General features: G+C 41.4%; 1 protein-coding gene across 3 annotated transcripts in view; it reads left to right on the top strand.

Annotated features, from left to right (window-relative positions):
• KCNT2 (potassium sodium-activated channel subfamily T member 2) overlaps positions 1-22,270 on the top strand; it is a 1,050,204-nt gene that overhangs the window by 820,649 nt on the left and 207,285 nt on the right. For 2 of the 3 annotated variants that reach the window (XM_030206381.1, XM_030206379.1), the window contains exons 15-17: positions 8,488-8,637; positions 10,554-10,780; positions 21,915-22,131. In XM_030206381.1, the coding sequence (XP_030062241.1) occupies positions 8,488-8,637; positions 10,554-10,780; positions 21,915-22,131 (594 nt within the window). The remainder of the gene's footprint in view (positions 1-8,487; positions 8,638-10,553; positions 10,781-21,914; positions 22,132-22,270) is intronic. The other variant, XM_030206382.1, reaches the window with a different exon arrangement.

The raw sequence follows: 22,270 nt of genomic DNA, 5'->3' as shown, positions 1-22,270 counted from the left end.
GTTGGAATTTTTGGTAGCTTGGAAGGGAAGTCCAACTGCAATTCTAGTTCTCCTTGGTTAGTACATAATCTGGCTGGCACTGTATAGGATTCATCTGCCTTGCTAAGGTTTCTTTTAAAATATATTTATATTTCCTGCTTGACTTCGGCATACTGTCCTTAGCAATATATCAAATAAAGATAACCTGAACCATCCCAACAGATGTAACCCCAGACATAGAGAAGATCCAACACAGTGTAAAGAAGATGCAAAAACAATGCAGTCTTCAAGAAGCTGAAGCAAAATTAACAGTGAGAAACTGAAACACAGGTGAATCCCAGAATAACTGTCGATGAGAAGCTTCTTAAGAGAGGTCCCATCTGTGTAATAAACAAAAGCTTACTGTTGATGTAGAGCAGAAATAATAACACTGATGTGCAGGGTCCAACAGGAATAAAATATCACAGCTCCTAGTGAATGATGAAAGGTAGCCACAGTCCCAAAATGAGAGAAAGGTTGAAGTCCACCAAAGCCGAGTTGCTGAAACATAGATGATACTCAAGAATGAAATGGAGACACAAAGGTGACAGAAATAAACTGAAGACCCTGTAGTATTAAGATTACCACTTATTACTGGAAGATAAAAAGGCAGAGAGCAGGACTTTGTGATAAGAGAATATCACCACTTGTGTGTGTAGACGACATCACTGCCTCCGGAGAAACTCAACTGTTTCCACTAGTGTTGTCCAATTCCTGATTTGAATTAATTTGCCAATTAATTTTGGGTGAATCGATTCTAATCGATGCCGCAAAAAATCAGGAATCCTGATTCAGGACATCCCCACCTCCCTCCCACTGTCACCCAAGTTACTGCTGCTGCTTTCCTTAGCAGTGACAGTGACAGAGGAGGATGAACTCACCATGGGATTGGTCTCTCTATTGGCACAGGCTGCCTGCTCTGCCCTGGAACAGGAAGTGACATCAGGGGCTCAGGACCAGCAGCCACATCACTGGAGAGTCTAGCCCCATGTGAGTTTGTTTTCTTTTGATGCCGCTGCTGCTCTAGAGAAGCAACAGCAGCAGTAGTGGCTGATGCTGGATAGGGGGTTACAGAGATGAGATGGTGGCTGGATGGAAGAAGTAGAGGGAGATAGAGGAAAAGGCTGGATGGAAAGGGGACAGAAAAGAAGGGCAGACACTGGATTGGGTGTTACACAGATGGGATGGTGGCTGGATAGAAGTGGATGGAAAGAGGGCAGAGAAGGAGGGCAGACCATGGATGGAAGGAAGGATGAGAGGAGATCAGAGGCTGGATGGAAGGGAGAGGGGAGGACTAGAGAGAAGGAAGAGAGATTCTGATCCTGGGGGAGGAATGACAAGAGGGGATCGGGAACAGGAGGAAATGAGGAATAAGGGAAGAAGCTGAACATGAGGAGGGATAGGGACACAAAGAGGTATTGCTAGACAGGGCAAGAATAAAGATACAGAAGGGGGAGATGCTCAGCATGGCAGGTAGACAGGGGCAGGGACACAGAGGGGAGTTGAAAGATGGATATGGACTGAGAAGAAATGACAAATGGATCAGGAGACCCTGGCAAAAGAGTTAAAAGAAGACAGAGGAAAGTGGAAACCAAAGAAATGATTAAAAAATATCAGACAACAAACGTAGAAAAATGAATTTTATTTTCTATTTATTGATAGTGGCCTTAAAGGACTGAATTGAATTGAAAAATCAATTTATATCAGTGAATCGAACCGAAAACGTTTTGGCCGAATCGGACAGCACTACTCTCCACAACACTAAGGACAGCCAAGAAAGGGATGCAAGGTAAAGCATCAATGATTCCAAAGGGAAACTTCTGTCTAAACCCTCAAGGACAAAACTCAGGTCTGCAAAGATAATTTTAGCTAAGTGTGAGAGAATAAGCTTAGCTGAATTTTTGAGGTTAAGCTCAGCTGAGCCAAAAAGGTTAGTCTCAACTGAGTCAGAGGAGGATGTGCAGCTAGGTCCGTTTAGCTGAAACTCTGAGGTTAAGCTCAGTTGAGACCACAAAGATAAACTCATTTGAGCCTATGAGAATCAGCAAAGCTGAATCTATGATGCTAAGTGCAGCTAAGTGCTGCTGAATCTGTGAGATTACACTCATCCATGCTTGTGAGGCCAAGCTGAGAAGAATGTGTGAAGTTAGGTACATCTGAATCTGCGAGGTTAGATGCAGCTTTATTTGTGTTTATCCCATAACATCATTAGCTCGATTTCTTCTAGGCTGTTACACATTCCATTGAAGCATAACAATAATATCCACAGACCATGGATCATTTGAGTATTACAGCAGTATGGACCCCTCCTTCAGTGGAATTAACTATTGGATGCTATATCAACTGTATTGTATGCATCCCTGGCCTGGAATTTATAGTAGTAAAGAAAGCAATGAAAACAACATTCTTACCAAATCACTTCTTACCAACACAGCAGGAAGTGAGACTAAAGAAAAAACTAAACAGTAGATGAGACTGCCACTGAAATGCAGCTGGAAAGTGATGACCACAAATGTTCGCAGTCTAAGCAACAAAGCAAGCCCTGATGTTAGAGGCAGACTTAGACATTGTTGCTATCATGGAGACATGTTTCAATGATTCCCATGAATTGGATGCAAACATACCAGGCTATAATCTATTTAGGAATGATAGAGATGGTTGTAAAGGTGAAGGAGTAGCTCTGCGTGAGGAACAAAATCACAGCAACTGAAATGCCAGGGGCCTGGGAAAAGGAAGAAGAGATATGGATCACCTTGAAAAGAGATGATGGAACCTCTGTCCACATAGACCTCTGACATAATCTGAGGGATTAGATAACTATCTAGTTATAGATAGTTATCCAAAAGTTGGGAAAGAAAAGAGGTGCTGTTGCTTGGAGATTGGAAAGTTCTATCTGCAGAATTGGAAAGAAGTAGAGAGATCTTGGATGCCTTTCAAAGTGAAAGAACCCACGAGGGAAGGAGTGACACTGGATCTGGTGCTCAGAAATGGGGAAAGTGTGTCTAATGTCCAAGAGTGGATGCCCACCTGGGCAGTGGTGATCATCAAACAGTTTGGTTTGATATAGCAGCTAAGATGAGGGCAGCCACTCAAACACTCATGGAAGTCCTGGATTTCAAACTTGCTGACTTTAGTAAAATGGGGTAATTCCTGAAGAAAGAGCTGATGGGCTGGGAGGTCATATGAGAAACGGAAACACAGTGATCCAGGGTGAAAGGAGCTATAGATATGGCTACTAACCTTTATGTAAGGAGAGTAAATAAAAGCAAGAGAAAAAGGAAACAGATATGGTTCTACAAACAAGTGGCTGAGAAAATAAAGGCTAAAGAGTTGGTGTTCATGAAATATAGAGAAACATAGAGAGGAACACAGAATGAAATGGAAAGAAGTCAAGAGAGATATACATCTGGCAAAAGCGCAATGCAAAAGCGCAAATGGCTAGAAATGTAAAGAGGGACAACAAGAATTTTTTCAGGTATATTAATGAAAGGAGGAAGACTAAAAATGGAATTTTAAGACTGAAAGATGCTGTAAACCGCTATGTGGAGAATGATGAGGAAAACGCAAACTTGCTAATCAAATAATGTGCTCTGTGTTCATGGAAGAAAATCATGGAGAAGGACCATGATTGACTGGCAAAGGTACATATGAGAATGAAGCAGACATAGCAGCGTTCATGGAAGAAAGTGTTTATGAACAACTTGAAAATTTGAAAGTTGGCAAAGCCATGGAACCAGATGGCATCCATCCCAGGATGTTGAGGGAGCTCAGACATTTTCTGGTGGGTCCTCTTAAAAATTTAATTAAACCTTGGATATGAGGGAGGCTCTGTGGGATTGGAGAAGAGCAGATGTGGTCCACAAAAGTGGTGACAGAGAAGAAGCTGGAAACTACAGGCCAGTAAGCCTCACTTAGGTTATTGAATAAGTAATAGAAGAGTTGCTGAAGGAAAGGATTGTGAATTTCCTGGAATCCAATAGGTTACAAGATCTTAGAACATGGTTTTGCCAAACATAAATCATGCCAAACGATTCTGACTGAATTCTTTGACTGGATGACCAGAGAATTGGATCAAGGACATGTGCTACATATAATCTACTTAGATTTCAGCAAAGCCTTTGACACGGTTCCTCATAGGAGGCTCTTGATTAAACTTGAGAGGCTGAAGTTAGGGCCCAAAGTGGTGAACTGGATTGGGAACTGGTTGACAGACAAACGCCAGAGGGTGGTGGTTAATGGAGTTCACTCAAAAGAAGATAAGGTGCATAATGGAGTGCCTCAAGGATCGTGCTGGGGCCGATTGCAAAGTGATGCACTTAGGGAGTAGAAATCCAAGGGAAATGTATGTGTTAGGTGGTGAGAGGCTGATCTTGGGGTGATAGCATCTGAGGATCTGAAGGCGACAAAACAGTGGGACAAGGAGGTGGCCATAGCCAGAAGGACGCTAGGCTGTATAGAGAGAGATGTAACCAGAAGAAGAAAGTAGATGTTGATGCCCCTGTACAGATCATTGGTGAGACCCCACCAGGAGTACTGTGTTCAGTTTTGGAGGCTGTGTCTTGGTAAAGAAGTAAAAAGACTTGACGTGGGATTGAAGTGGACTCTGTGGGATTGGAGAAGAGCAGATGCGGTCCACAAAAGTGGTGACAGAGAAGAAGCTGGAAACTACAGGCCAGTAAGCCTCACTTAGGTTATTGAGTAAGTAATAGAAGAGATGCTGAAGGAAAGGATTATGAATTTCCTGGAAACCAGTAGGTTACAAGATCTTAGAACATGGTTTTGCCAAACGTAAATCATGCCAAACGATTCTGACTGAATTCTTTGACTGGATGACCAGAGAATTGGATCAAGGACATGTGCTACATATAATCTACTTAGATTTCAGCAAAGCCTTTGACATGGTTCCTCATAGGAGGCTCTTGATTAAACTTGAGAGGCTGAAGTTAGGGCCCAAAGTGGTGAACTGGATTGGGAACTGGTTGACAGACAAACGCCAGAGGGTGGTGGTTAATGGAGTTCAGTCGAAGGAAGATAAGGTGCATAGTGGAGTGCCTCAAGGATTGTGCTGGGGCCGATTCTGTTCAATATGTTTGTGAGCGACATTGCCGAAGGGCTGGAAGGTAAGGTTTGCCTTTTTGTGAATGATAAGATTTGTAACAGAGTGGACACCCTGGAGAGAGTGGAAAACATGAAAAAGGATCTGCAAAAGTTAGAAGAATGGTCTAATGTTTGTCAATTAAAATTCATTGCTAAAAAGTGCAAAGTGATGCATTTAGGGAGTAGAAATCCAAGGGAAATGTATGTTAGGTGGTGAGAGGCTGATCTTGGGGTGATAGCATCTGAGGATCTGAAGGCGACAATACAGTGTGACAAGGAGGTGGCCATAGCCAGAAGGACGCTAGGCTGTATAGAGAGAGATTTAACCAGCAGAAGAAAGGAGATGTTGATGCCCCTGTACAGATCATTGGTGAGACCCCCCATTAGGAGTACCGTGTTCAGTTTTGGAGGCTGTGTCTTGGTAAAGAAGTAAAAAGACTTGAAGTGGTCCAGAGCATAGGAGCCGACTCTGTGGGTGCTGTGGGTGCTTGAGCACCCCCAATATTGAGAAAAATTCTTGTATATGTCTAGGGAGGAGTTATTTCCACTGGGCATAGCACCCCCAATAATTTTGAAAAGTTGGCTCCCATGTGACAAAAATGATATAGGGCTTGCTCCAAAAGACATATGTGAAGAGACTGGAACATCTGAATATGTATACCCTACAGGAGAGGAGGGGCAGGGGAGATATGATACAGACATTTAAATACTTGAATTGTATTAATATAGAAACAAATATTTTCCAGAGAAGGGAAAATGGTAAAACTAGAGGACATAAATTGAAGTTGTAGGGTGGTAGACTTAGGAATAATGTCAGAAAATTATTTTTCAATGAGAGGTTGGTTGATGCATGGAATGCCCTCCCAAGGGAAATGGTGGAGAAAAGAAATTGTGGCAGAATTTTAAAAGGCATGGGATGAACACAGAGGATCTCTAATTAGAAAAGGAAAGGTATAAAAAACAAAACTTAAAGGGTTGCATATGTATTCGTATGTCAAGTGGTGTATAGATGGCAACTCTGGCTGTATCAACTAAGGCTGGTGCTGGGCTGGCTTGTATGGTCTGAGTCACGCATATAGCAATCTGGGTGTAGGATGGGCTGAATAGAACTTTGACAAAAACTCCAGTAATTTGAAATCGAGGATAGTGCCGGGCAGGGTTTTATGGTCTGTGTTGCGCAAATGACAAGATGGATTTGGAGTGGACTTGCAATTCCAGTAGTTGGAACATAAGGACAGAGCTGGGCGGACGTCTACAGTATATATCCCAGAAATAACAAAGAAAGACTGTGATCACGTTTATAGTACCACGTTCATTGTTGGTTTAATCTTGAATTGATATTGAATGTGACTGTTGGGCAGACTGGATAAATTGTTCAGGTCTTCATGTGCCGTCACTTACTATGTTGCTATGTATTGTGGACAAATGGATAATGTTTATTTATTCTATTAAAGGGTTTCCCTGTATTTCTGTCTTTATTCTGATTTTTTTTTTCAAGTACATATTTGAATGTTATGTTGAAATTCTAAAATAAAAATTTTTTAAAAAACTAAATGCAGAGCTGGATGACTGTGGAGGAAGCTCAGAAGCAGATAATCCGGCCATCTGTTTGATGGTCCAGGAACTCTAACAAGCTCAGCAAGTTTCTTTCTTTCATCTCTGACACAGTTGCCCTCTTTTAAAAGCCAACATGACCCACTGACATCACTGGTTGGCATGGCCAAGCTGGTTCGGAGAAGAGTATTCTGAGTTGGATAACCATGAAGAGAGCAAAGAAGCAGATGTGACCTTGTTTTTCATTTGACTGACTTTACTCTGTTTTGATATGGTTGTGTCCTTTTCTTTGAGAAACAGAGTTCCTTTCATTTTTCTTTTATATGTTTAATATTTTGTGAACCATTTTGACCCACTCAACCGAAGAAAGTGGTACAGCAAATTTTCAATAAGCAAAACTTACACGTCAGACCTAATTGACTTACCAGCACGAAATACCAATAGTTCATCACGTACCTTCCTAAACCTCCACTTCCCCAACTGCAGAGGACTTAAATACAAATCGATACACGCATCTACCTTCGCATACCTCTGTACACAATCATGGAATAAACTACCGAATGCTATAAAAACAGCACACGACTTGACAACCTTCCGGAAGTTACTGAAGACGCACCTGTTCGAAGAGACTTACAAAAAGAATCCTCCTTAATGACTTGATTCCAGTTTATACCAGAACCAACTATTACTGATCCCTTTAATTTGATTATTTTAATCATATTATCATCATTGATCATTATATCTTAACCTGCTCTCAATTATATGTTATGTTAGCCTCCACGTCTGATGTTCCATGTAGGTGACAGTTATATCGGTTGGATGGTATTTATCCCTCTGATATAGGTTTGGACCTTTTCTTGTTAGACATTTGTGTGCAGCATAACCGGTCCGCAGATTCTACTTGGGGGGGGGGGGGGGGGGGGGATCGAGGACAAGCTAGGCTGTCCTCGCTTGTAGCGCAGTAATACAGCCATCCAGATTAAGGAATGCTGGGGGCAGAGACTTTTGTGAAAATAGTGGGGGAGTGGGGTGGGACAAATCTATTTGCGGCACCGCCCTGGATCTTTGAGTGAGTATGACTTGGTGATACCGCAGGTTATGCTTGGGGGGGCATTATGGCATTAATCGGTTAGTGCGTGACTGCCTAATTGTACAGGATATCTTATTATATGATGGTTATTTATGATATTGGGATGGCTGAAAAACTGGAAATTATATTTTGAATTTGTGAAGTTATGTAATAAAAGCTGTGGCCAGTTTTGCCACAAACTTCAAGTGATTTCTGTTATAGTTTTTGAGCATGTTACATGAGTGAGTGTGAGCCTGCGAATGCCTTGTAAGTACTCATGTCTGTTATGTTTCATAGATGTGAGAATTTTAAAAAAATGACATCCTCCTACAATCATTAGGTTACTATTATGGCTCTACACATGTGTTAAAACCATTCATATGGTCAGTGTGCTGTCTGTCCTCCTACGTGCTTTTGGATACTGTCCTGACAAACTTTGCTGAAGCTAATTTTCAAAATTGTTCTGAAGATCTGTGAGTACAGAGTATTTGCGCACCTTCCACCTCAATAAGTGCTGTGATTAGGCTGCATACAAATTTGGGTTTCAGTTCTTTTGTTTTGATGCTTTTCTATTACAGCATAATGATTGCAATGGATCTTTGCTATTTTTTTTAATTCTTGATCTGTGTGTAGTGTTGTGATTAAGTCTCAGAAATACCATGTGTTTCTGAGGTTAGCTGTCAAGTACATCTGCAAAACTTCCAATGAAAATTTGAATTCTTCTTTAATCTGATTGTTTTATCTTTCAGGGAAGGCCAGCAGTCACCGGAACAGTGGCAGAAGATGTATGGCAGGTGTTCTGGCAATGAAGTGTACCACATTCAGATGGAAGAAAGCACATTTTTTGCTGATTATGAAGGAAAGAGCTTCACATATGCATCTTTCCATGCCCACAAAAAGTATGATTCTTTATCAATTTAGGCAAGAACAGAAGATTCTGCAGCCCTGAAGATCAGTCCACTAGCAATCTCCCTAGCTTTAAGTCTTCCAAAAGTTATGGGATCTCTTTACTAAGCTGTGTCACGTGTTTAAAGTAGCTTTTAAAGATGTACCGACAATTAGCTAATGTGGAAATTTCTATTAGAGACATGGAATATGTGGGAACTGTACCTTGCAATTAATACTGAGATTGTTACTACATATTAACCCCCAAATTCTATACTTGGTGCATTAAATTGCATATTCTAATTTTGGCATGCACCAGTTTGCACGTGCAACGTAATTGATTATCGAGCCAATCAGTGCAGATAATTGGGTGCTCACAATCAATTATTGGTGCTAATTGGCATTAATTTAAAATTACATGTGTATATTTATATGCTCGGATCCGCACATAAAATTTACGTACGACTCCAAAAAGGGGATGCGGCTATGGGAGGGACATTAGTGGATCAGGGGTGTTCCTATAATTTATGTGCACTGTTGGTGTAAATAGTCTCACCTAAATGTAATTGAGGTTCCCGGCACTAAGCGCTATTCTATAACTTTGAGCGCCTTTTATAGACTAGCGTTTAGCGCATTTTTTTTAGTCGGCACCATTTATAGTATTTAGTCCTAATTGCCAACATGGCAGATAATATGATGCCTTAGCTATACTCCCAGAAGTGTAACTAACTGTATTCTTTGTTATCGGCTGTGCTGTTAGCAATCATTTCTGTGCACTAACCCCTAAATTCTATATATGGTGCCTTAAATTGTGCACACTGATTGCATATTAACCAGCAATTAGCATCACTAATTGGTATTTATTAGAATTTATGCGCACAAATTTCTCTGCATATTCTATAACGCGGTGCACATAAATTCTAATGTGCACAGTCAAAAAGGGAATGTGGCCATAGATATACCTGATCTGTACCTAACTTAGGCGCAGGTATTTAGGCCTGGTTTTAGGTGGCCTAAATGGGTGCACCTAAATTTTAGGCACAAGAATGGCGTGTGAACTTTAGGCATAGTTTATAGAATCACGCCAACTGGGTGGTTTTATGGCGCCGATTTTTAAGGCGCCATATATAGAATTTCCCCCTAACTGTAAAGCTGCCTTCCCCAAAGTTCTGGTAATAGCCCAACAGTTAATGTAAATATTTTGCAATTTGCACTCAACATGCCATAACTTTGGCTGTTAATGCCGATTAGATGCAAAACCTTTAACATGCCTCAGTAAACAGGCCCTTATGCCTTTTCATCTGAGGTATATATGGCATTCATCTGTAATAAATTTACTCAGAACGATGATCCTTAAAAATAAGAAACTATAATAACTTAGTAAGTCTAAGTGGTTTGAAATTACACCTCCACATGTCATTTCTCTAGATAGTCTTTGGATTACTTTCACCAATACTTATAAAGTTATAGTTTTTGAAAATAAGACTCAGCAGTAGCTGGCCCTGCAGTTCCGCTGCAGCATGTGTGTGGAGGTGCAGAATGCCCACTCTGAACTCTCTAGCCTGTCAGAGGCACATGGGACATTCCTAGATGGGGGCTTGAATCTTGCTGCAGTACCAGAGACGCACTAAAAAGATGATTCTCAAAAATGATTCTTCCTGTCTTCAATCAGAATGGAACCTGAAAAAGAGTGAACAAAATAAGGGAGAGAAGGGTATGGGAAGAGCATGCAATGCTTTACCACTCAACCACCAATCTCTATTAAGTTAGAAAAATAACCCTTCTTGTCACTGCCCCTCTTGTTTTTGGAATGCATTTTAAAAAACAGGGTGATTTTGTTTATACTGTGTGGCTTCTATTCTAGTGCTAGGATTGTTTTGATGTAATACAGCTCTTAAAATTTGCCTTTTTATTTTATTTTTTTTTAAAGATTTGGGGTGTGTCTGATTGGTGTTAGGAGGGAAGATAACAAGAACATTTTGCTGAACCCAGGTCCACGTTACACAATGAGGCTGACAGATACATGCTTTTATATCCACATCACCAAGGAAGAAAATTCTGCATTCAAAAAGCAAGGGCTTTTTCCGAAAAATGTGTGCAAACCATCCTACCATGGGCCTTCTAGGTTGCCTGTGCATAGCATAATTGCCAGCATGGGTAAGTATATGCACTCTGATAAAAATACAGCTTTCAGGATCTGTGGAGATAATATTCAGCATGTGGTGGTAAGTGGCTAGTAAGTTGCTTCTAGCCACGGGCTCACTTAAACCCTGATTTTCAATGCCGGAGCATGTTCAGCTCCCTGTATTGAATATCTGAGTATTTGGACTGACCCAGAGGGCAACCAATATTCAGAACAGTTCCTGATTAGCTCAGCGCATAAAGGGGATCTTTTACAAAGGTGGACTAGTATTTTTAGCGAACGCTAAAAATTAACGCGCTAACCATGTAGACGCCCATAATATTCCTATGGGCATCTACATAGTTAGTGTACGCTAATTTTTAGCACACACTAAAAGTGCTAACACACCATTCTAAAAGGGGCCCAAAGTTAGGACAGCCATTTTGTTTAGTCAGTTAGCAGACTGAATATCGCCACTCTATCCTAACTCTGCCCAGACTGCCTCTAACCTAACCAGTTAGAGGATGGCCGGTTAGTGGGGATATTTAGTGGGGCTAACTGGTTAAGTGTTTCTGAGTATCTCAGATTGGCTAGCTCAGGTAGGATCCTCTCCTGCCCAGTTAAGCCCTTTTGAATATTGACCCTTATGTTTGTAAATCTTATTTAGATTAAAAAAATATAATTAATACTTTTATTGGTTAGGATCGAGCACAAATGCAATCACCATTATATATTTATGTTTAAAGGAGTATTTGCAGATTCACACATGTTAGATCTGTGTAAAGGGTAGCTGTTTTTGTCTTCTGATCCATTATGGTCAGTCAGTGATTGTATTGAGAGAGAACTGATGAACACAGGAAGTGATAGAAGACATTTTTTATTTAATGTGTTTATAGTTTGTGGATTTGTCCCCTGATAGTCAAAACTATTGAATCAGCCAGGTTAAATGGGGTTTAAATGCCTAACTGTGGATTTTCAGTGGGAGATAACCAGTATCTCCCGCTGAATATCCCAGTTTGCGGCTAGCCGCTAACCAGCTATATCATGCAACACAGCTGGTTAGGTGCGGATATTCAGCACCTAACCAGCTATGATGAGTGGTCAAAATAGGCTGCTTAAATAGCAGGCCTATCTTTGACCACTAAAAAGTTAACCACTTAGGAGGAGATTCTATATATGGCGCCTAAAAAATCGGTACTGAAATCAGTGTCAACTAATCGTATTCTATAACCAGTGCCTAATGCGCTGATTATAGAATACACTTAATTGATATCTCAGCGCCTAAAACTACGCACATTCATTTACACCAACAAAATCGTGACATAAATCCTAGATTTAGGCGCACAGGGCCATATTCTATAACTACACACATATATTTCAGAATGCCCACGAAATGCCCATTTCCCTGCCGATAACCATGCCCCTTTTTGCCTGCGCATTTTAGAATTTTGGTGCACTTCATTACAGAATATACTTAGCGAGGTGTGTGCATAAAATTCTAATCAGTGCCAATTAGTGCTTATTATTGCTTGTTAAGAGCTGTTATCAATGCTGATTAACTTGTTAAGCCAATTCAGTTACACATGTTGTTGTAATTGGCACAGATCTCTAGGTGCGCTATATAGAATCCGGAGGTTAGCGCTGGATATCAGCATAGCTGGTTAACTTTTTAGGAGCCAAAATAAACCCAGATATTCAATGACAGTTGCCAGATATGCTCCAACATTGAATATCCGGTTTAACGCTGGTAGCAGACAGCAAATGCCATGCCCGTTGCCGGCTGGATATCGGGCCCTCGATTTATAATTTTTATTTTATATGATTTGTACATTTATTTTGCTTTGTTTTAATGTTCACACAGCAGGCCTGAGAGTAGAGAACCTATTTTGCTAGTATTAGCCAAGGGTAGGTGGCGGAAGGGGGCTAGAAAACAGAGCATACTGATGGTTTCTAATTAAATCCCAATACAGTGTGGTTCAACAGCACATGTATAACAGTAATAATCATAGTCCAAATTCATAGGCAGGTGAACAATTTCCCACATATTTAAGAAATTAGTTCTTAGCAGATGAAGATTGTCTTTCCATATATCTCTGTCTTTTTGAAATATTGTAAACTTGGTTCAAAATCAATCTGAATCCTTTCTCCTTTGTGCATTTGATCGGCAATATGCCTGGCTGTAATATACTCTCCCTACATTCCATCTCATGTTTTATGGGTTCTGCAGTACTTTCAAGATTCATCCGTGGTTGGAATATACCAATGATGTCATTGGAATGCACATAATAGTAGACCAGACAAGGTACTCACTATCCCCTGTAAGTAAGATCTTGTCTGGTCTACTATTATGTGCATTCCAATGACATCATTAGTGTATTCCAACCAACTGAAGGTTATTTACTTATTTTTTTGAAATGGTCTGCTTCTCTTTTGCTTTCCATCTTCGATATATCATGGACTATTTACCTTGTTGTTTTTGAGCCAAGCATATTGGAGACAATTCTAGAATATGGTGCCTCCATTTAGGCACCTCAAGGGCAACTGGTTGGAGCCTATTCAATAACGGAACATAGGCACTGAGGTGTCATTATAGAATACTAATGTAACTCGGGATCTAGCCTCCAGATATTCATCTGACAGCAGTGAGCATGGCATTGAATATCCATTTTTTTTTACCTGGCTAACATACCTGGCCCTTTTACTAAGGCATGTAGGCGAGTACCACGTGTCCTGGGCTGTAATTCTACTTTTGATGCGCTTCCAAAACGTACAGCAGAAAATAATTTTTATTTTCTACCGCTTGGCTCTATCAGGGCGATAATCGGCAGTATACGCATGCTGACGATTACCACCCAGTTAATGCGTGAGACCTTATGGCTAAGTCAGTGGGTGGCAGTAAGGTCTCAGGCCCAAAATGGAGGAACATCAATTTTTATTTTGCCGCACATCCAATTTTGGCCAAAAAATAGCATTTTTTGCAGGCGCATTGAAAAATGGACCTGCACCCATGCAATACATGTGCCTATGCCAGCACAGGCCATATTTTGGCATGCTCAGTAAAAGGGCCCCGCATTATTCAGCCTTTGACCACATAAACCAAACCACTTAAAGATAGGACTGCTATTTATGCAGCTCAATTTAAGTAGTTTATTTATGCGGTGAGGGGCTGAATATCAGCACTTAACCCAACTCTGCCCTGGAATGCCCACAAACTATGGAACAAAAGACAAAGAGCAGACCCCGCTGATGAAAATACAGTCTTTATTAATGCTCCCAGGATACACTCTCAAATGCCCGACATGGCCATGTTTCGCTTAAAATACAGGCTGTGTCAGTGGAGTCTGCAAACAACAGCTCTCTAGCACAATGTAAGCTACATTGAGCCTACAAATAGGAGGGAAAATGTGGGATACAAATGTAACAAACAAACAAATAAATTAATAAATAAATGTGAATATGCATGAATGGTGATGAAAAATAACAGTCTAAATAAAACAATTAAGATCCATACCAAACCTCTAAAACTTGCTTAAATACTGGCAAAAGTGCTCAAAAGAGTTTAAAATAACTTAATGCAGCATTAAAAAGGTTCATGGTGGTGGGGTCAGACTAAAAAACCATTGAGGAACATGCAAATTAAAAACCAAAAGCTAAACCAATAAAAACTGTCCTAAGATGTTTGTGAGTCCATATTGACTAAAATTGCTGGGAAAACCCTGAAGAAAGCTCTTAAAAACAACTAAGAAACCTTTAAAAAGTAGTGGAATGCATTGAGACCGATTCTATGCATTCCAGTGATTCAAGTGCATTTCAGTGACATCATCAATGCGTTCAAGCCTAATTGAAGAACATCAATGAAAAGGTTTAACCTCTGTAGAACATCTCAGAACCTTATGCCCACAAATTAGCCACTTTTGAATTCGGCATTAACTGGTCATTTTCAGTGAAGATACTGGTTAAGTGCCAGTGAAAATGACCAGATAGCCACCAACAAGCAATTTAACTGGTTGGGAGCTGTTTCCAGCTAGTTAAATCATTTTGAATATCAGCTGGAATCCCCAGGATTCTATATATGGTGCCATAATTTCTGCGCAGAAATCAAAGCGTATTCTACAACAATCTGTATAACTTAATTGGTTAACTAGCTAATAAGCTCTGTTAAATGGATGTTAACAAGCAATTATCAGCACTTATTGGCATTAATTAAGATTTACGCATACAACTTGCTAAGCGTATTCTGTAATGTGGTGTGCCTAAATTTTAAGTTGCATAGTTTAAAAGGGGGCATGGCCATGGGTGGGGCATGGGCATTTTTAAAACCTATGCTCATTGTTATAGAATATACACACTTTGCGCCTAATTTAGGCATTGGGATGTACACCAGGTAAAACATGGCATAAATGGCCACGACTTCATTTGGTTGCATGGAGAGGCGCTCAGCTTTATTCTGTAAACCGCTTGGAAATTTAAGCCTATTCTATAAAATTTAGGCATACTTTACAGAATACACCTAGGTGTATACTTTTTTCCATGCAGCATTTTCAGGTGTCATATAAAGGGGCCCTTTTACAAAGTCACGTAGGCACCTACGAGCACATAACGGGCATCAGTTTGGCCCGGGCGGGAGTTCCACTTTTTACATGCGTCCGCTACGAATGCCCAAAAATATTTTTTATTTTAAAACGCGTGGCGCTAACCGGGTGGTAATCGGCAGTGTACACGCATTGACGATTACCGCCCGGTTAACGCGTGAGACCTTACCACTAAGTGAATGGGTGGTGGTAAGTTCTTAGACCCAAGATGGACAAGCGCCAATTTTTATTTTGCTGCACGTCTATTTTTGGCCCCCCAAAAAAGGCCTTTTTTACAGGCGCGCTGAAAATGGATCTGCGTCTAGCCCAATGTGCCTAACATTTAGGTTCTGGAATTTACACCAACCATAGAGCTGGTATAAGTTCTGTGTGTGGGAGGCCCACACATGCTCTGCCCCCGTGTACACCCTCTTGAAAATATGCACTTTGTAAAATAAGAAGGTATTTTAAGAATAATGGCAGATATGCATGTATGTGCTATTATTCTAAACATTTTATGCACCTAGATTATATAATTACCCTTATTGGGTCTTATTCTATAAAGGTTATGCTACTAAATTTATGCTCTTAAATTTATGCTCCTAAATTACGAGCATAATCGATGCTCCTAATTTAGGGCCTATTATGTTCATCTAATATAATAAAACACACCGTGAACGTTCTGAAGACAACGTTCTGAAGTCACTCAAACACTCCCTGTAGGGTTCGTGGATTCATGGTGTGAAGCCAGCCAGGCTGCCAGCCGTCTCTGCCCCGCCCTCGCGTCAAACGTCATGACGTCGAGGGCAAACATCATGACGTCGAGGGCGGAAAAAAAAACAAACGAAGCGCAGCGTCAGGGAAGGAGGCGGCGCTCCCGACGTCTCTAGCCTTCCCTTCGCTGTGTTCCGCCTTCTTCTGACCTCAAGGATGACGTCAGAAGAAGGCAGAACACAGCGAAGGGAAGGCTAGACGTCGGGAGCGCCGCCTCCTTCCCTGACGCTGCGCTGCCAGAACCGCCACCGAGGTAAATTTAAAAAGAAAAAAAACAAAAAAAGAGATGTTGGGTGGAGAGAAGAGGGTGGGCAGTAAAGTTGAACAATGGGAGCGGGAGGGCAGGGGAGAAACGACAGCATGGATGCGAAGGGGGGGCATGGATGCGAAGGGGGGGGGAAGAGGGCGGGCCAGGCTGGGACATGGGAGAGAGAGGAGCATGGATGCGAGGGGGGGTCATGGAAGGGAGAGAGGGGAATTGCTGGAAAAGGATGAATGGAGGGGGCAGGGGACAGAGGAGCATTGATTGGGATGGCAGGGCTCAGGGAGAGAGGGGAATTGCTGGAAAGGGATGAATGGAGGGGGCAGGGGACAGAGGAGCATGGATGGGCATGGATTGGGAGGGCAGGGCTCAGGGAGAGAGGGGAATTGCTGGAAAGGGATGAATGGAGGGGGCAGGGGACAGAGGAGCATGGATAGGCATGGATTGGGAGGGCAGGGCTCAGGGAGAGAGGGGAATTGCTGGAAAGGGATGAATGGAGGGGGCAGGGGACAGAGGAGCATGGATGGGCATGGATTGGGAGGGCAGGGCTCAGGGAGAGAGGGGAATTGCTGGATAGGGATGAATGGAGGGGACAGATGGGCATGGATGGATATGGATTGCAGGACAGAGCTCAGGGAGAGAGGGGAATTGCTGAATAGGGATGAATGGAGGGGGCAGGTGACAGGAGCATGGATGGGCATGGATTGGGAGGGCAGGGCTCAGGGAGAGAGGGGAATTGCTGGATAGGGATGAATGGAGGGACAGATGGGCATGGATGGATATGGATTGCAGGGCAGGGCTCAGGGAGAGAGGGGAATTGCTGGAAAGGGATGAATGGAGGGGGCAGGGGACAGAGGAGCATGGATGGGCATGGATTGGGAGGGCAGGGCTCAGGGAGAGAGGGGAATTGCTGGATAGGGATGAATGGAGGGGACAGATGGGCATGGATGGATATGGATTGCAGGACAGAGCTCAGGGAGAGAGGGGAATTGCTGAATAGGGATGAATGGAGGGGGCAGGTGACAGGAGCATGGATGGGCATGGATTGGGAGGGCAGGGCTCAGGGAGAGAGGGGAATTGCTGGATAGGGATGAATGGAGGGGACAGATGGGCATGGATGGATATGGATTGCAGGGCAGGGCTCAGGGAGAGAGGGGAATTGCTGGATAGGGATGAATGGAGGGGGCAGGTGACAGAGGAGCATGGATGGGCATGGATTGGGAGGGCAGGGCTCAGGGAGAGAGGGGAATTGCTGGAAAAGGATGAATGGAGGGGGCAGGGGACAGATGGGCATGGATTGGGAGGGCAAAGCTCACACTCTCTCTCTCATATACAATGTCTTTCTGACTCTCACTCTCACACACTCTGTCTCACACTGTATCACATTCACTCTCTATGTGCCACACAGTCACTCACACACTCGCTTGGTCTCATACACTCACTCTCACAGAGAATCTGTGTCTCACACACACTCTCTCTCTCTCGCCCACACATACACACTCTCTCTCACACTGTGTCTCACATATACACTTGCACACACTCTCATTCTCACACACACACTCTCTCACAAACACACTCACACCCAGACTCACTCTCTCTGTCACACACACACACTCACACTTTCACTCTGACTCTCACACAGTCACTCTCACATACACTCTCCCAAACATACACACTCCGAGGAAAACCTTGCTAGCGCCCGTTTCATTTGTGTCAGAAATGGGCCTTTTTTACTAGTAGACTTATAATACATTTAGCAGCATAAATTACACTCTTAAATTTAAGAGCATAAATTATGTTCCTAAATTTAGGAGCATAACCTTTATAGAATACGGCCCATTATGTTTGGGAAACTGATTTGGAGAGGAAACTGAGGAAGATGTTTGGGCAAAAAGAATTTGAAAATTTCTAAATCAACAACTTGGATATTCATTTCCAACACCTATATCAGGGGTATCTTACTCCTGCAGAGCAACATAAGACATACCCAGCTGTGGAAGATACAGGCTAGGGTCATTGTTGGAGCTTGGGCATCCTTTTCCATAGCTCGTGAAAGTATACAGAAATATAACAGTGTTTGAATATATAATATGACTAAACAAAGACCCTAAAATATTCTGGCTACAATACTTGGTCTTGGGAATTAACTCTAAAGCAGAAAAGCTGATTGAGAGTGCAGCAGCATGGAAGACAACACATCTTCAATCTCTGTATATGACAGTGCTATGGAGTGGTAAACTTAAACATTTCAGGAGGTCATTTACTAACAGCATGCACAATTGCCATTAATGGTGTTAAATGGCCCTTAGTGAAGGGGCTCTTGTTAGCACCATGGTTTCTTTAGCATTGAAGGTAATCTTCTCCCATTGGAAGTCTTTACATCAGGCTACCTACCAGGAATGGTGGAACTTAGTGCTCCAAATTTACAAATTCGAATCACACCTTGCAAAGAAATCTTCTCGTTTTGCTTCATATAGGGAAAAATGGCTACCACTTGTCTCTTATTTTGATACGGTACAAAGATAAGTACTAAATTTGATATATTTTATGGCATATGCATGCTTTATACTTTGTTTTGTATCCTCCAGCCCCCTCCCCTTTCCCTTTCCCTCTTCTTTTCCTCTTTCCTCCCTCTCTCGTTTTCACTTAATTTGATTCTGGATGTAGATTACTACTTCTTAAATGTGAGCTCCAGTGTTGCCATACTTTGTAGCATATTGCTTGTTGTTATGTTGTGAGCTCTTGCTTATATTTGCATTGAAAACCAATAAAAGAAATTCAACTTAAAAAAAATGACCCCTTCAATGTGATACTAGAATCTTATAAAAATTGTGTAGCTCAGTACAAGGTGGATAAAGTAAATTTTCCGTAATAAGTGAACATGTTTTTGCTATGTTTAACACTATATTGATGTTCTTCCAGGCTAGGAAAAAAGTTATTTGTAAAAGAAATTATTTTGATGAAATCTGGATCTATACTTGTGAATGACTAAAATTAATGTCACTGTTTATTGAACATATGATATCCAATACAGTATAAGAATTAAGAAGAATAAACAACATTTGCAGATTATACATTTCATTAAGATTCATTTTGGATATACTGAAGACCAGATCAATCACAGGAAGCTGAGAGAAGAGATGAGTCTGTCAATACCTCTCACCCATAAGTGTCATGCACAGCATTATTGCTGACAGGACTACAGAGAGTTTCACAGTGCACCACTTCATATTTGTGCACTGGCTCCAGTAACATATTTGAATGATGGTAGGAAGCCTGCATGATGCTGTGCAAACAGGGAAAGGGGATGAGATTTGATATACCACCTTTCTGTGATTACAATCAAAGTGGTTTACACATTATGTACAGGCACTTATTTTGTACCTGGGACAATGGAGGGTTAAGTGACTTGCCCGGATTCACAAGGAGATGTAGTGGGAATGAAACTCAGTTCCTCTGGTTCTCAGGCCACTGCACTAACCATTAGGCTACTCCTCTATCAAAGGGCCTTAATCAGTTCTGAATGATAATATTGCATTATGTTTGTTCTGATTAAATTAATATTGTATAATGCCATTCACTCCCACAAAATAATACCTTATTTATTAATTTAGAGATCTTTCTAAGGCTAGTGAATGTTTAAAGAAGCAAGTTTTTTAGTCTATGCTGGTGCCTTCCTTAAGCTATGCAAAGTTAATACACAACTTGTGAGAACATTTCATCTCACAGAGAAGGAATTTTCAGTCCTAGAAGACCACACAGAGGTCTGGTTCTCAGAATAACCATAATTAATATTCATTATGTCCAAACCTTCTGATTAGTTTTCACATTTTAATTACCCAGATCTGCATGCAATTCTTGAAATCTTCAGTTGAGTTATGATAAAGTATTGTGAGGCACTGAACTGTATAACAGCCCTTCCCTGTCTTCAGTAATTTTCCATCATTCCTAGTTCCCTTCCCTTCTCCACCCCTATTTCTTTACTCATAGCACAGTCTTCATCTCCAGTCTTCACACTACCCATTCCCTCCACAGTTTTTTCCCCAAAGACAATTCTCATCATACTCCTAAACTACTTAAGAACATAAGCGTTGTCATATTGGGACAGACCAAAGGCCCTTCAAACCCAGTATCCTGTTTCCAACAGTGGCCAATTCAGGTCACAAGTACCTGGCAAGATCCCAAACAGTACAATACATTTTATGCTGCTTATAGTAGAAATAAGCAGTGGATTTTCTCAGGTCCATCTTAATAATGAAATATGGACTTTTCTTTTAGGAAATTATTGTAAGAAGTACTTAGGCTGGCAGAAAATTACTAAATTGCAATTATTCTGGACTCGTATGCAAAGGAATATGACAGTGCCTCTTATTTGGCCCTAAGCTCGGCTGCTAGGCAGTACCATTGAAAGGAACGATGCCAAGATGGAACACATTATTTATTATAGATATAAAAATAACAATATGGCAAAATGCAAAGCAAGTTACAAAAATATACTTGCACTACCAAAAATACTGATTACCAAATAGATAAGTAAATGAAGATAGATATGTAAAACTATATGTATGAGTGATCACACAACTATAATATATATATATCATTGAGTAGATTACAAGCTTAGCAGCGAGTTAGACTACTGACCACAAATCCTGGGACAAACCAGTCCTTCACAGACAAAAACCATATAACTATACCCTGAACTATAGGTTTAAAATCCCACTTCTCTAACCCTGCAGTCCGTTGTTTGCAGACCTCCAGTGTGGTGAAGAATCGGATTCCTCCATTGAGTCTCTAGAAGAACTTTTCTGCAAGTCTATCCCAGTACAGGAATAAAATCCATTGTCTTTTCTCTATGCCCTGATACACAGTCATGTAGGAAGCTACAGAGCTGCAGCGGAACTGACCTTGTCAGCTTTTATCACAAGGAATTCAGTTCACTGGTGTTTTGGGGAAATCAGTCTCTCCAGCACCTCTCAGAGAGATCTATCAACCAACAAAACTTCTTCTCTTCTGCCCTTCTTTCTTTCTCTTCTGTCCAACATTGGCATCCCTCTCGTTCAGGTGATACCTATGGACCAATCACAAACTGTGTACTTCTGTCCAGCAGAATTCACGGTCATGATGAGCCTTGTGATTAGCAAAGAAACTCTTATCAGTCACAAGTCTGATGGTAGCAAACTCCCTCTTGTTTCACATACTCCTGGAGACTTTGTCTCTGTGAAGTAAGCTCCTTCGTGTCCTTGGATGAAATCATCACTGCTATGGCAAGCAGTAGTATTCCAGTGTAGAAAGCTGGTTTCTGATGTATTCAGGCCACAGGCTGTAGAATACATATTAGAACAGGAAAAGATGTTCAGGCTTACCAGGCCTCTGACCAGCAATGGTGAGATGGCAGGAAAACACCTCTACATTATCCTTCCCTACCTATTCTCATCTCCCTCCCATCCCAAACACTTTTCCAGTCCCTATCTACTAGCACTTTTAGGATGTGATCTTTGCTTTCACTTTGGACACAATTTCCTCAGAAAACATATAAGCATCTTCAGATGTTTGCTATTTTAGGCACCGTGGCCATCGATTTGCAAGATACTGGTTGTAGATCTTCCAGTGGTCCTACCCTAATGCTGCCCTGTGAGGGAAGTAAAGAAAGCCGAAGATCCAGCATTGCACCTGTTTTGGAAGTTGCAGACACGACATCCTTTCAAACATGTGACCTTTTAAGTGACCAGTCAGAAGATGAAACTACTCCTTCAGATGATGAGTGCTCTGCTAGCAAAGAGTATGTATATATCACACAGTAAAGCACATTTATATACATCAGAAAGTAGGAAAGACTTCATATTTGAATGCATCAGCATGCGGGATGTTGTGTACTGTTGTATTGCTACTCATTTTTACATAGATTTTTTGTATGTTTC

This window comes from Microcaecilia unicolor, chromosome 6, assembly GCF_901765095.1.
Source record: "Microcaecilia unicolor chromosome 6, aMicUni1.1, whole genome shotgun sequence".
Lineage (NCBI taxonomy): Eukaryota > Metazoa > Chordata > Amphibia > Gymnophiona > Siphonopidae > Microcaecilia > Microcaecilia unicolor.
The sequence above is the reverse complement of the archived record's forward strand: the minus strand, read 5'-3'. Positions and strand labels throughout refer to the sequence as shown.